The sequence below is a fragment of the Rhincodon typus genome, chromosome 6 (genome assembly GCF_021869965.1).
Source record: "Rhincodon typus isolate 14 chromosome 6, sRhiTyp1.1, whole genome shotgun sequence".
NCBI classification, from domain to species: domain Eukaryota; kingdom Metazoa; phylum Chordata; class Chondrichthyes; order Orectolobiformes; family Rhincodontidae; genus Rhincodon; species Rhincodon typus.
The window spans coordinates 62377733-62393128 of NC_063337.1; the positions used below are offsets into that span (position 1 = coordinate 62377733).

The window sequence follows — 15396 nt, forward strand, 5'->3', positions numbered from 1 at the left end:
CTAACTCCCCACCTACACTCACCTTTACTGGCTCCATCCCCGCCTCTACGACCTGTCTGTTTTCTCTCCACCTATCCTCTCCTCTATCCATCTTCTATCAGCCTCACCCTCTCTACACCCAGAGAAGTTCATCTTGCCTTTATAATCTGTTAAAAAAAAGTGGTTAAATGAAAGAAAATCCCTGATGTTCACTGTAAAAGTAACAATTTATTGATTTAACCCTAACAGTGAACAACTTAACAACATTATTAACAAACTGGTATGCTGTTCCAACAAATACTGTTTTTCTTTCTAATTGGGCTCCATCTTCAGCTTCGTTTACTCAGAGTCACAGAATCCCGACATTGTAGAAACAGGCTCTTCGGCCCAACAAGTCCACATCAACCCTTGCAGCATCCCACCCAGACTCATCCCCCTATAAACCCGCCTAATCTACACATCCCTGAACACTAGGGGCAATTTAGCATGGCCAATCCACCTAGCCTGCACATCTTTGGACTATGGGAGGAAACCAGAGCACCCGGAGGGAACCCACACAGACATGGGGAGAATGTGCAAACTCCACACAGATAGTCGCCCGAGGGTGGAATTGAACCCAGGTCCCTGGTGCTGTGAGGCAGCAGCGCTAACCACTGTGCCATGGTTTTATTTCTGTAAAAACCTCTAAGCTTAGAAAAGCACTTTACCTCTTGAAGGGACTATGCACTCTTCTCCCTTATCAGTTTTTACCAAAAAATTCTCGTTTCCTGCCTTCCAATTCACGATTACTCTACACGACTTCGTAACACTTCCTCCTTAAGAAAACAAAGATCAATTATTATGGAAAGATGGCTCCATTTTGTAAAAAATCTTACCGCCATTATCACAAGATGCATAGGTCAGTAATCTAAAGTTACATATTTCATACTAATTCTGTGTGTGTATAAAACATTGGACTGTACCAGCTCTAAGTTATCCACACATTTTCTTTTAAACTCACGATAACATATCTACAATAACATTTTTACAACCCACAACATATACAGTCTGTACATTGAAAGCCTGTAATATAAGACTCCAATGAAATACTCTAGTATTCTTGCCTGTAAATCTTTCCAAAAGGTGAGAGTGTTGTGGTCTATATACATAACTGTTTCCGAAACAATGTTTGCAACATAAATATTAAAATGTTGTAAGGCCAGTATCAAACTCATTAACTCTTTTTCAATGGAGGAGTATTTTCTCTGGTGGATGTTGAGTTTCTTTGGCCTTTCAAATCCGCCATTATCCTCCTGCATCAAAACCGCTCTAGGCCCGAAACGTCAGCCGTCCCGCTCCTCTGATGCTGCTTGGCCTGCTGTGTTCATCCAGCTCTACACCTTGTTATCTCAGATTCTCCAGCATCTGCAGTTCCTACTATCTCTCCCAACCCCTATATCACTGGCTTCGATAGTGGCTTTAAAGGGTTTCAAGAAATTTGGTATGGCTAAAATTGGTGCAGTGGTTGACACGGCTTCTTTAGCAAATCCGTCAGCGGTGCCACAAATGCTATTAAAGTTTGAAACAAACTTTCGATAGAATCCGCTCAGTCCCAAATGTCGAAGCACCTCTTGCTACGAGTATGGTTGTAGAACTTCCTCGATGGCCTTTGGATTCACGTTCCTCAGGGTCATCCTTCCATGTCCGATGTTGTATCCCAAGAATGTCACTTCTGCCTTCGCGAATTCATTTTTTGCTAAATTTATAAACAGTTTTGCTTCCCATAGTCTTTCAAAGATCTCTGCCAAATGCACCATGTGATCTTTCCAAGAATGGCTAAAGATCTCCAAGTCATCTATAGAGACAGCACAATTAGTTAATTCTGCCACAACTCTGTTCATAAGTCTTTGAAATGTGGCAGGTGTGGTCTTCATTCCAAAGGGCATTACTTTAAACTAACACAGACATTTGGAGTTACAAATGTAGAAACTTCTTTTGCTCTCTCTGACAAAGGTACTTGCCAGTAACCACAAAGTAAGTCTAACTTTGTGATGTAAGTGGCTTGTCCAACATTTTCCACACAGCGCACCAGCCTTGGATTTGAATATGAGCCCCATTTAGTAATGGCATTGATCTTCTGATGATCCATGCAGAGTCGTTGATTACCATAAGGTTTGGGAACCAACAAGATCGGCAAACTCCACTTGCTTTGACTCGGCTCGGTGTCTTCTTAGAGCATCGCTTCCACTTCCTTCTGTATTTGTGAGGCTTTGAGAGAATTAAGCCTGTAGGGATGTAGTTTTATCAGAACAGCATTCCCTATTTCAACCTCATGTACTGTAGTATTAGTCCTCCCCATTCATTTCCTACATATGTCCTCTTATTGCTGCAACAAGCCTTTCAGTTCAGTTCTGTGTCCCTGAGACGGATAGCTCATTATCCTATCCCATTCTCCAAGGACTTCCTCATTATTTAACATATTTTGAGGCACATCAAAATCCAAATCATCTGGATTGGATTCCTCACTCTGAGGTGCAGTAACCTGTTTCTCCGGTTCTCTGTCCCTGTCAGAATATGGTTTCAGCATATTCACATGACATACCCGATAAAGTTTTTTCCTATCTAACATCTTTACCAGATAATTCACCTGACTCAACTTCTTCTCAATCTGATAAGGACCACTAAACCTTGCTTTGAAGGGACCACCTACCACTGGGAAAGCACCGCTACTTTATCCCCACAGGCAAACATAAAAGTTTTAGATTTCTTACCTGCTTCTTCCTTCATTAGATGTTGCGCCACCTTCAGATGTTGTCTAATTCACCTACTCTGATTAATCTTTCTATCATGTCAGATACATACTCTAACTGTGAGATCTCTGACTTCAAACCTATCAACTTTTCCTTAATTAATTTTAAAGGCCCTCTTACTTTGTGTCTGAATATCAATTCAAATGGAGTAAACTGAGTAAATTCATTTGGGGCATCTGTAATGGCAAACAATATAAATGGGGTACCTTTCCCCCAAATGTTTGGGTAATCCTGGTATTAAGCCCTCAGCATAGTCTTTACGGCCTGATGCCACCTTTCCAATGCTCCCTGGGATTCAGGATGGTGCGCATTTGATTTAAAGTGTTCGTTGCCTAAACTACCCATGACCTCCTTAAATAGTTTAGCAGTAAAATTGGACCTTGGTCTGACTGAATCTCCCTGGGCAATCCATAACGGGTGAAGAAAGTAAGTGACTCCTCCACAACATTTTTTCCCTTAACATTCCGTAATGGAATTGCCTGCAGACACCGGTAGACACTTCCATTATGGATAGCAAATACAGGTTTCTACCTTTGGTTTTATGAGGACCTACACAATCAATCATAACCCACATGAAAGGTTCTTCAAAAGTGGGAATTTGTATCAAAGGCACTGGTTTTATTACTGCCTGTGCCTTTCCTACCATTTGACACATATGATAGGTACGGCAAAATCCAACCACATCATTATGTAATCCAGGCCAAAAGAAATGTTTTTGTATCTTAGCCTGAGTCTTCCTCACTCCTAGATGAGCTCCTACAAGTAATTTATGTATTGTCTGTATACTACCAGCAACACAATCTGGTGCACTTCTGCCCATTTTTCCTCTGCACTAACCTGCCGAGGTCTCCATTTTTGTCTGAGGATTCTATCTTTAAGATAATAACATTTGGGAATACATTCTGATTCCTTTTCTGAGTAGACTTTATGATGTAAATCTTTTATTGTCTCATCTTTTTGTTATAACTTCAGTAATTTTTCAGAACTAAACAGTTCTACTTAATCCTCCATCTGTTCAAGTTTTTCCTTTACCATTTCATCAAGCAGGGTGTCAGCTAACTGGACCTCAACTCCTTCAACTCTCTCTCTTTGGTTTCTCCTTCTTACTGTAACTTATGACTGTGGGATGTTGTTACCACACAGAACAATTCTAGCGTATTTTTCTTTTAACTCCTCAGTTCCCTGGTTTTCCTTCGGTTTCTCCACTGCGAGGGGCACCTTTGATCCTGCTAGGCTGCTTCAAGAACAAATTGTATTCTTGAAATTGATACTTTTTCAATCACTCCCACTGTTTCTTTAAGCCTGCCTTCAAAGTCTGGACTGATCTTTCCACCAGCCATTGGATGATGGATGGTAAGGAGCTGTCCTTATATGCCAAATACCATTCGACATTAGGAAATACTTAAATTCCCTGCTGGTAAATAATAGAACATAGAACAGTACAGCCCACGATGTTGTGCTGACCTGTTATCCTAGATCAAAACTAACCTGCATACCCTTCATTTTACTCTCATACATGTGCCTAGCCAAGAGTCACTTAAATGTCCCTATTGTGTCTGACTCTACTACCACCACTGGCAGTTAATTCCATGCACCCACCATTCTCTTTGTATAGATCATAGATCATAGAATCCCTACAGTGTGGAAACAGGCCCTTCTGCCCAACAAGTCCACACTGAACCTCAGAGCATCCCACCCAGACCCATCTCCCTATAACCCACCTAATCTACATCTCCCTGAACGCTATGGGCAATTTTTAGCATGGCCAATCCACCTAACCTGCACATCTTTGGACTGTGGGAGGAAACCGGAGCACCCGGAGGAAACCTACGCAGACACGGGGAGAATGTGCAAACTCCACACAGACAGTCGCCCGAGGCTGGAATCAAACCCAGGTCCCTGGCACTGTGAGGCAGCAGTGCTAACCACTGTGCCACGTGTAAAGAACCTACTGCTGACATCTCCCCTATGCCTTCCACCAATCTCCTTAAAATTATGTCCCCTTGTAATAGTCATTTCCGCCCTGGGAAAAAGTCTCTGGCTATCCACTCTATCTATGCGTCTCATCAGCTTGTACACCTCTATCAAATTACCTGTCATCCTTCTTCACTCCAATGAGAAAAGCCCTAGCTCCCTCAACCTTTCCTTATAAGACCTGCCCTTCAGTCCAGGCAACATCATGATAAATCTCCTCTGCACCCTCTCTAAAGCTTCCACATCCTTCCTATAATGAGGCGACCAGAACTGAACACAATATTCCAAGTGTGATCTAACCAGGGTTTTATAGAGCTGCAGCATAACCTCATGGCTCTTAAACTCAATCCCCCTGCCAATGAAAGCCAACACACCATAGGCCTTCTTAAAAACCCTATGAACTTGGGTGGCAACTTTGAGGGATCTATGGACGTGGACCTCAAGATCCCTCTGTTCCTTCACACTACCAAGAATCCTGCCATTAACCCTGTATTCTACATTCAAATTCAACCTTCCAAAATGAATCACTTCACACTTTTCTGGGTTGAATTCCATCTGCCACTTCTTTGCCCAGCTCTGCATCCTTTCAATGACCTGCTGCAACCTACAACAGCCCTCCACACTATCCACAACTCCTCCAACCTTCGTGTCATCAGCAAACTTACTAACCCACCCTTCCAAATCCTAATCCAAATCATTTATAAAGGTCACAAAGAGCAGACGTCCCGGAACAGATCCCTGCGGAACACCGCTGGTCACCGAGCTCCGGGCTGAATACTTTCCATCTACTACCACCTATTGAACAGCCAATTCTGTATCCAGACAGCCAAATTTCCCTGAATCCCATACCTCTTTACTTTCTGATTGAGCCTACCATGGGGAACCTTGTCAAATGCCTTGCTAAAGTCCATATACACCACTAATGGCCCATTGTCTGTGACCGACACTTCTGAGAGCCGTGCATTGCAAAAGATGCTCACAGCTTTTGTATCATTGTACCTCTATTTGACAAATTAACTCTATGCACGTCCAATCACTTTGAATGAGCTCCTCAATGACTAAGAACCATGACTAAGCACATGAAAGGGCTGGCATAGTCGATGTGTAACTGAGTCCAGGGTTTACCCAGCCATTTGTACAAATGTGGGGCCGCTGCTGGCGGTAATCTTCCTCCATGTTGGCACTCTGGGCACTGCCCCACCAATGTGGCTATGTCATCATCCAGTCCTGGCCACCAGAAATAACTTCTCTCCAACATCTTCATTTTGGACACCCCTGGTGGAGTTCAGCCAGTATCTTGCTCAGAAAAATCACTGAATCACCCCATAATAAAATACCATCCTGTATTGTGATCTGATCTCCCCGGGTTCAGAAAGGTTTCAGCTCTGGTTATGGTGACCCTTTGGGTTCCCCCATCAACACTAGCTGTTTAAGTTTTGCCAGTATTAGATCTTTTTGCATCCACAGTCTGATATTGTTAACAGTGACCGGAAAGGTATTGAGAGAGTTTGAAACCAGAACAGACTCTGCCAGTGGTGGCACCACTGGTGGTGTATCTGCCAGCAGGAGACAGCTCAAGACATCCGCATTTGCTACTTGATGTTCTGGACGGTGTTCCAACTTGTAATTGTACACAGTTAGAATGAGAGCCCACCACTGAATTCAATCTGAGGTTGTGGGCAGCATGGCCACATCTTCCTTATGTAGCCCAAGCAGGGGTTTGGGGTCTGTTACTATTATAAATTCATGTTCATAATGGTATTGGTGGAACTTACACCAAAGGTGATCGCCAAACCTCCTTTCTCTATCTGGGCATGTTTGCATTTGGCATCAGCCAAAGTTCAGGAAGCTATTGACTGTTCCTCTCCATTGGGCCACCAGTGAGCCAACACTACCCCAATACCATATGGGTAGGCATTGCAAGGAGATCTCGCTTAGAATCATAGAGTGACAACACCCTAGACTAAGATAGCTGCTTCTTCACTTTCCTAAAGGCTATGTCATGGCTACGAGACCATTTCCAAGGCTGACCCTATTTCAATAGCAGATGTAAGGGTGCCAGGATGGAGGCTAGTTTATGAATGAATTCATCAACCCAAGGAAAGGCCCAAGCTCCGGTACTAGACGTGGGAGCCAAGGCAACTTTGATTGCCCTCACTTTGGATGTAACCCAGTCTTGTTGCCCGGGTAAGATACTTGGGGTGCCTGGAACACACATTTTTCCTTCTAAGGCATACACCTGCTTTGGAGAAACATCTAAGAACTATATCCAGGGTCTCTAAGTGCTCTTTGTTCAGCTTCCCTGTTATTAGCACGTCATCCAGATAAATGGCGACCCTGGGGGAGACCTTGTAAAATGTTCTCCATTGTCTGCTGAAAAATAGCCCAGGCTGATGATACCCCAAATGGCCCAAACAATATCTCGTACAGTGATGTAAACCCTTATGTGTATTAATTGTAGCATACTTCTGGGAATCCTTGTCTAACGCTACTGCAAGAATGCATGGCTCACATCCAGCTTCATGAAGGACAGCCCCCTTGCTAGCTTTGCATATAAATCCTCTACATGAGGGATTGGGTATTTATCCAGCTGTGAGAAGCAGTTTAGTATTTGTTTAAAATCCCCACAAAGGTGAACCAATCTGTCGGGCTTCAAAATTGGTATGACCAGTGTTGCGTATTCTGCAAACTGGACAGATTTGATGATTCCTTTGCTTTCCAGCCCCCTGATTTCTGCCTGTAAGGCAATTGGCACTGGGCTGGCCTTGCAGAATTATGGAATTGCCTCCTGATCGCTATGCAAGGTGGCCTTGTCTCCTTTGATGTCTCTAGATCTTCCTGAAAAACTTTGAGTATTTAACTAGGACTTCACTCTTTCACCCATTTTCTAACCAAGAAATGTTGAGTCAATCTAGGTGAATCTTTTTCAACCAATTTCACCCCATCAAGCTTAGGCCTAAGCCTTTTACTGCAATCAGTAGTAATTGAACCAACAGCATCTCAAACAAGACCAGAACCCAAGTTATACCCTTAATCCCTAAAGGTTCCTCACTGTAGTTTGCGGTCTAGCCAAGGCCTTATGGAAACATAAGGGTTGGAGTCCAGAGCGAATTTTGTGAAAGACTGGTTCTACGATCAATGTTACAGCCACACCAGTATCAACCTCCTTTAGAAACAGGTGACCATTTAACCAGATGTTTATTTTGAGTGACTCTGATTTGGATGTTGCTAAGCAATTTAACCATTCCAAGTCCGATGTAGTCAGGGCTTTCCACGGTGTGCACTCTCCTAGATACTAACCTATGAGTTCTCTTACTCAATTTAGGCTTAGGGGGACTGTACTGTCTAAGTAATTCCTCTCCAGTATTCTTTAGTATTGAGGGAATGTTACAAGTATCTCCCAACATAATATCCCTTTAACTCTTCTGCCACAGTTTTCTTCCCTAAAACCATCTCCCCAGATCCATTTTCTAAGTGGCCTATTGTCAATTTGACCTCTCCCTTTTTTATATATTTTAAGAAGCTTTTATTTTCAGTTTTTCAATTCCTCGCCAATTTGCCCTCATTTTCATTAACTTTTTAGTCTTCCTTTGCTGAATTATGAATTTAACCCAGCCTTTGGGGCTATCATTTACTATGCCCTCCTTATATGCTTTTTCTTTCAACTTTCTTCTTTCCTTAACTTACTTCATTAGCCACGGTTGGTTTATCCCCCTCTTAGAATCTTTCTTCCCTACTGGGATGTATTTTTGCAAAGAATCATGAACTATGTCCTTAAATATCTGCCACTGCTTGCTTACAGTCATTCCTGCTAATCTATCCACCCAGTTCACTTTAGCTAATTCTATCCGCATTTCATTGTAATTTCCTTTATTTCAGTTAAACGAAGTTGTTTACAACCCAAGTTTCTCACTCTTAAACTGAATATTAAATTCTATCAGGTCACGCTCACTTTTTCCTAGAGGATCTTTACTTGGAGGTCATTTATTAAACCTGCCTCATAACCCATTGCTAGATCCACGATAACCTGCTCCTTGATTGGCTCCGTGACATTAGTTGAGTAAACTACCCCTATTGCGCTCTATCAATTCATTGTCATTGCTACCCAATCAACATGTTGGTTAAAGTCAACAATAATTATTGCTCTATTCTTTCTGCATTCTATTATTTGTTGATTTGTAGTCTTTTCCACAGAGTGGCAACTGTTTGGGGGTCTTACACTATTCCTACCAATGTCTCCGTTCCCTTGCTGATTTTTTTACCTCTGCTTAAATGGACCCTACATCATCTGAACCTAGATTGTTTCTCATAATTGTCCTCATTTCATCTCTTATTAACAGTGCTACCCCATCACTGTTTCCATCCCTCCCATTTCTCCAAAAGGTCAAATACCCTGAATGCTAAGCTCCCAGTTTTGATCTCATGTTACCCACAGTTGTCTAAAGACTATAAAATCATATTCATTTACATCAATTTGTGCCATCAGTTCATCTTATTCTGAATGCTTTGTGCATTAAGACACAGCACCTTTAAATTTGTTCTTATTATCAAACTTCCCTACACTTTTATGGTTCCTTGCTATAATATGACATTCATTCTGTTCCTTTTGTTTTCTGGAAAGAATCAACCCCATCATTACCCTGCAATCCTACCATCTCCTGGACCTTTTATTTTTCATTTTCCATGCTACTGAACCCACCCTCCCACTATTTGGTTTAAAGCCCTATCTAGAGCCCTAGTTATGCTATTCGCCAGGATTCTGGTCCCAGCATGATTCTGGTGGAGACCTTACCATTGGTACAGCTCCTTCCTTCTCCAGTACTGGTACCAATGACTGATGAATTTGAACACGTTTCTCCCACCCCAATCTTTGAGCCATGTATTTACCTTTTTATGTGGTTCTGAGAAAAATTCTTTTTATTTCTATGTTGCAATATGCGGAGAATTGGGAGTGGAACAACAGTGCACTCCTACAACCTTGCTTATAACATTATCAAAAAGGATAGATTATGAGCAATTTGCTAGTACAGAATTCAAGAATTGCTGATAAAACAATACACTTTGTTGAACCTTTCCATGTTGTATTCATCAGATTAATTTGCAAAAAATATCGAAGCAAAGTGAAAACAGCATTTGTAGTGCGTAAAAGGAAAGTGCTTGTTGCTTGACAAGTGGACTCTGGTTAATAGAGGCATTACCATGGAGTCCACTTGCCCACCGATCAGAACTGTTCTCTTAAACATTATAAATGTTACTTCCCCTTTGCATTGGCATTTCTTGCAAATAGTCCTGATGAGTATAAGATGAAAACTTTTAACAAAAGACAGTAATTGAGTGAGGCATAGAAATAGTAAATTAACAGCACAGGAGGAGGCTATCGGATCTATTTGTGTCTGCTGGATTAAAAAATGGCATGTACCCTAATCCTACTTTTCAAACCTTTGAGCAGAATTTTACAATCTCCAGGCAAAGGCCCATTAAAATACTGCAGTTGACTTCCCCATTCATGAGACCCAAGTCTTACGTGCACCGGGCACTTCTGTACTGGGGAATTTTGTACAATTACGGTTGTACCCACCAGTCCCAGTGGAACTGGTTGAACTAAGAGAACTATTGGCCAAACAGAGATGGAAAATGCCTTGATATGATATATGCTCCGTTACAATATTTATCCCGTCATACCCAATTAAGAGCCATATCCACATACCCTACCTCCACACACATGGCTAGATAGTGATCACCATTGATTTGTGTGTGACATGTTTTCTAAGCATCCACCTTATTAGTATGCTGCAGAGAGCATATTTTTCTGTAGTACACTCCTGGTGTAATGTGTCATCCATAGGGGCATAGATCTGAAAATTTCTGGCACATTTTCTACGGGATGATACTGAACATTTTGCATTATGTTCTCAAAGATGGATAACGATTACCGAGCCGATGTGTATGATTTATTCCCTGGAACATTCCAGACTATAGAAATGATTGCATCGAACCCGGGTATTTGGCTGTTGCATTGTCATGTGGCTGATCATATTCATGCGGGCATGGAAACCGTTTATACTATCCTGAATCATACAGGTAAGTTCATGACAAAAAGAAACATTGCATGGAATCTTATAGAGGTTCCAGTGAAGTGGGCTATGGTGCAATTTGTGACAGAATAAGACAAGAAGTTCAACAAGGCTCATCTCAATGTTCGGAGCAACTTGCTGCTTGTTCAATGCATTTGCTGGGTATCGAGGCAAATTTCTTGCGTGGCAGCAGTGAATTGTCAGTTCAGGGATTCTAGCCTGTTAACTGCCTTATTAATGGCACAGCCTGCCTCATTAATATTAACCTTTATATCTAACCATACATGCCAGGATTCACTCCTTGTAGTGACTTGTGGGGTCTGTTTTCTGCCACCCCTCCACTTATCTCGGCTCTTTCTGCCTTACTGTGGACTATCTTCTCCTGGAACAAAAGTAAAGGAGAGATTGAATGAGCTGAAAATGTGAGGTACATTTGATGGTGCTGGTGCAGATGGGCAAAATATGGTGGGGTGTTCCAGACAAGTAAGTAGCACAACACAAAGGCTATGAAGGATTAATAGTATTGGAGGTTAGGGTGGGTGAGAGCGTTTGAGGGAACATGTTGCAGTAGAGCACGCACTTTGGTAGGAGGTGGGTGCAAAAGCAGAAAGAGTGTGAGGTGGAAGAGTGGATAAGATCATTGATGTTCATTTGGCACTGCTGGCCATTCCTCCACATTAACCTCAGACCCCATGCAGAGATGAGGTAAAATGAAGTGCTATAAAATACAATTATAATTGTCCATTGAAGATACAGTTTCATTTCAAAGAATCAATAATCACGTGTAACTGTCAGTCAAATTGTAAAATGCCAGTCTGCTCTCTGTATTAATGGATGGTTGTGAAATTAGTCATGCAGAACTAATCTGGTAACAGAAACTCTCTTCAGTGAAGTGAAAAACACAAGCAAGATTCTTTTTTTTTTTAACAGTGTAGATGCCTGTTGAATCTTTGAAAACAAAACTAAAAATTATTAATTCTTGACAGCTCCAAAACTACAATTACAGCTCCAACTACAAAAGCAGTTGCTTCTAACTGGTCCTCTTCACAGAACAACTTAACAGTTTTGATAGGTTCTCCTGATAGTTGTTTTTGATAATTTTGATAGGTCTGTTGACAGTTTCAATAAGCTGGACTGTTGCTGAGTTTATGCACATTTTATATACATTTATACCTACTTTCAACAAATTCAAATACACCTCGTCTCCCTCAAGGTTGTCCAGGGACCATTTCCAAAGAGGTATACTGCCTATTCAAGAAATGCACAAAGTTCAGATCTGTCTTTACTAGATCTATTCTGCATACTTTGGGTTTCACATTTCTGGGATAGGAAAATACATCTTGAGTGGTGGCAACTCATGATTTTAATGGCCAACTTCCTCAGAATCATGTATGCACAAAACGTTACCCATCTCCACACCCAATTCCAGACCAAGGACTCTGGGATCAGAAGTCCTGACTGCCAAGGGCTGCCAGCCACTAGATGCTGACTGGTCCGTTGAGTGGTTGTGGCGGTGATGTTGCTTGTACAACATTCACCCAAGGTTCAGAATCACCCCTGGCCACAGATGTGCGAAGGCAGGAGTAGGGTTACAGAATTGGGGATGAGGGGTACAAGCAACAATGGCAAGAGGAAGACTTGCAACTCCTCTTCACTTCCGGATATAAGGTCCCCATATAAGAAACTATCCTTCTGAATGACGCATCCCTCAGGAATATGCATAAGCCATTCCGCATGAGTTTGATTGCTGTTTGCATGCTATTCGGTTGATGTTAGCAGTGGCAGGATGAAGCCCTTAATTGAACATTAATTGCCCACTTAAGCATCTCAAATGGCAATGGGCAGGTGGATAATGCAATGGTTATTATGCTAACACATGAAAGGGAGGGAGGCAAAAAACCAGGTAACTAAAGCCCGATTAGCCTAACATCTATTATCGGAGAAGTATTGGAATCAGTTATTAAGGGAGTAATAACAAAACGTTTGAAAAATCATAATTTAACCAAGCAGAGTCAACATGGCTTCATGGAAGGAAAATCCTGTCAAACTAATTTATTAGAGTGGTTGAAACTTTGTCAAAAAAATGTTGATGGAGGGGAATCAGAAGGCATTCAAAAAGCTGACTCACAAAAGGTTAAGTCATAAGCTGTGAGGCCATGGTGTTTGAGGTAGTATATGGCATGAATAGAGAATAATCAAATGGTTAGGAAATAGCGAGTGGGGATAAGGGGATCTTTTTCAGGTCAGCAACATGCAATCAGTGGGGTTCCACAGGGATTAGTGCAGACCTGGCAATTGTTTGCAATATACATTAATGACTTGGAGGAAGGAAATGAATGTACTGTAACCAAATTTGTAGATGATACAAAAATAGGTGGGAAGGCAGCTTGTGAGAGGGATACAAATAGTTTACAGAGAGGTTTTGCTAGGTTAAATGGGCAAAAAATAGGCAAATGGAGTATAATGTGGGAAAATGTGAAGTTGTGCATTTTAGAAGGGAAACAAAAGAATAATATGATTTAAGTGGAGAAAAACTGCAGAAAGCTGCAAAACAAAGAGCCTTGAGGATACTTGTGCACGAAACAAAGAAAGCTAGCACATAGGCGCAACAGGTAATCAGGAAGGCTAATGGAATGTTGGCCCATATTTCAAGGGGGTTGGCGTATAAGATTAGGGAAGTCTTACTGCAATTGTACAAGGTGTTGGTGGGATCACATTTGGAGTACTGTGAGCAGCTATGGTCCTATTATTTAAGGAAAGATGTAATTTCATTGGAGGCAGTTCACTGAAGGTTCATGAGGATGATTCCCAGTCTGGGCAATTGTTTTAATGAGTGAAGGTTAAACAGGTTTGGACTCTTCCCACTGGAATTTAGAAGAATGAGAGGTGATTTCAGTGAAATATATAGGCTTCTTAAGGGGATTGACAGGGTAAATGCTGAGAAGACGTTTCCCCTCATGGGAGAGTCTAGCACCAGATGACATAGTCTCAGAATAAACGGAGGACAATTTAAGTCCAAGATGGGGATGTATTTCTTTTCTTAGATGGCTGAGCACTGTGGGGGCAGAGTCCTTGCATATGTTTAAGGTTGAGATAGATTCCCAACCAGCAGGGGAATCAAGGGTTACCAGGAAAGGTCAAGAAAGTGGATGTGAGGAATTTCAGGTCAGCCATGAACTTATTTAAAGGTGGATCTGGTTCTAGGGGCTGATCAGCCTGCTCCTGTTTCTATTTTTTATGATCTTAACTTTTTTTATCAGTGTACTTTTAGTTCTGCCTTTGACAATGTATTGATTTATTAATTGATATTTTCTTACAGACTATGGAAGGACTACTTTGGAAAGTCAATTTACAATTGCTACAATGAAAGGTATGTGTGTGGAATGGTGTAGTGAGAAAGGTATATCAATATATATCTGCATGGTAGCATGTCTACTTTTGAGTTAGAATGTGAAAAAACACTGCAGATGGCTCTGCTGAGATGAGATTATATTTCATTATTTAATATTAGGTTCTTCATGCCTCAAATTCAGTGCGATACGCAGGTTGATGCATATGTATTTTAACATACTGCCTTTTTTCTTCAGCATCCCAATGTACCATCAACATTTGAGCCAAAACACTAGACCAGATGATAGCTAATAGATTATGAGGGATTCATGCTGACTGGCTACTAATGACACTGATGTGAAACCCAGTAATTGAGTACACCTCCTGCCAGACTGACAGGAGCACATCTCCTCCTGGACTGATGTGAGCTCACCTTTGCCCCACTTGACCTTCCTCAGCTGTACTGCTTTCATGGTTCCATACTCTTCAGCCATGTAACCCCCTTTGTTGTTTGTAGTGTACCCTACCTTTTAACCATAAGCTGTCCTCTTTTTGGCAGTAGGAAATGGGCTTAGTAATGCAGCACGCCTTCCTCTGCTTGGAAGTACAACTGTACTTGGAGGAGGTGCAGCACAAGTGAATGGAAGCATCATTTAAAGTTGTATTATTATAAGAACAACACAGCAAGTACTTGCTCTGAAATTCAGGAAGAATTGCTGTTTGCCAGGTTCCTACCTGCTATCGGGTATCTGAACACAGAGTTTCTTGATTGGGTAAAAGTTAATTGTGAAGATGAACTGAAGTCCAGCAAGTTTTGGTTTTGATGACATTTGACATTTAATGTCAGCCATTTGAGAAAATCAAGGCTTATCTGATTGTGGCCTTTGCTTTGCAGTTGACTTGCTATATCCTTTGATTCCCTTGACTGCCAAGAATTTAGCTAACTCGGCCTTAAAAGTATTTAGTGACCTTGGCTTCACTGCTCTGAGAGGACAATTCCACAAGTCCATGAAGGATCTCTTAGAATTGATGACCACTTCCACTCTGACAAGGGTGAACTTCAAACTGTACTTCTCCATGCTCTGTTACAATACTTTCTGACAGGCCTGGTAATGTACTAGACATTTCATTGCATACCAATCAGCCTTTTTCATACATTGTCTTATGATGATCCTCATCTGGTTCCTCTGCTGCAGATGTTGTTCTTCCAAGGTTTACATCTGCTTGATCCTTTCTAGTTGCACTGGCTG

At 41.6% G+C, this 15396-nt stretch overlaps 1 protein-coding gene across 2 annotated transcripts in view; it reads left to right on the forward strand.

The window, feature by feature from the left end:
- Positions 1 to 15396, forward strand: part of LOC109917838 (ferroxidase HEPHL1-like) — a 266721-nt gene that overhangs the window by 114623 nt on the left and 136702 nt on the right. For both annotated transcript variants that reach the window (XM_048598134.1, XM_048598135.1), the window contains exons 18-19: positions 10661 to 10823; positions 14136 to 14186. In XM_048598134.1, coding sequence (XP_048454091.1) covers positions 10661 to 10823; positions 14136 to 14186 — 214 coding nt within the window. The remainder of the gene's footprint in view (positions 1 to 10660; positions 10824 to 14135; positions 14187 to 15396) is intronic.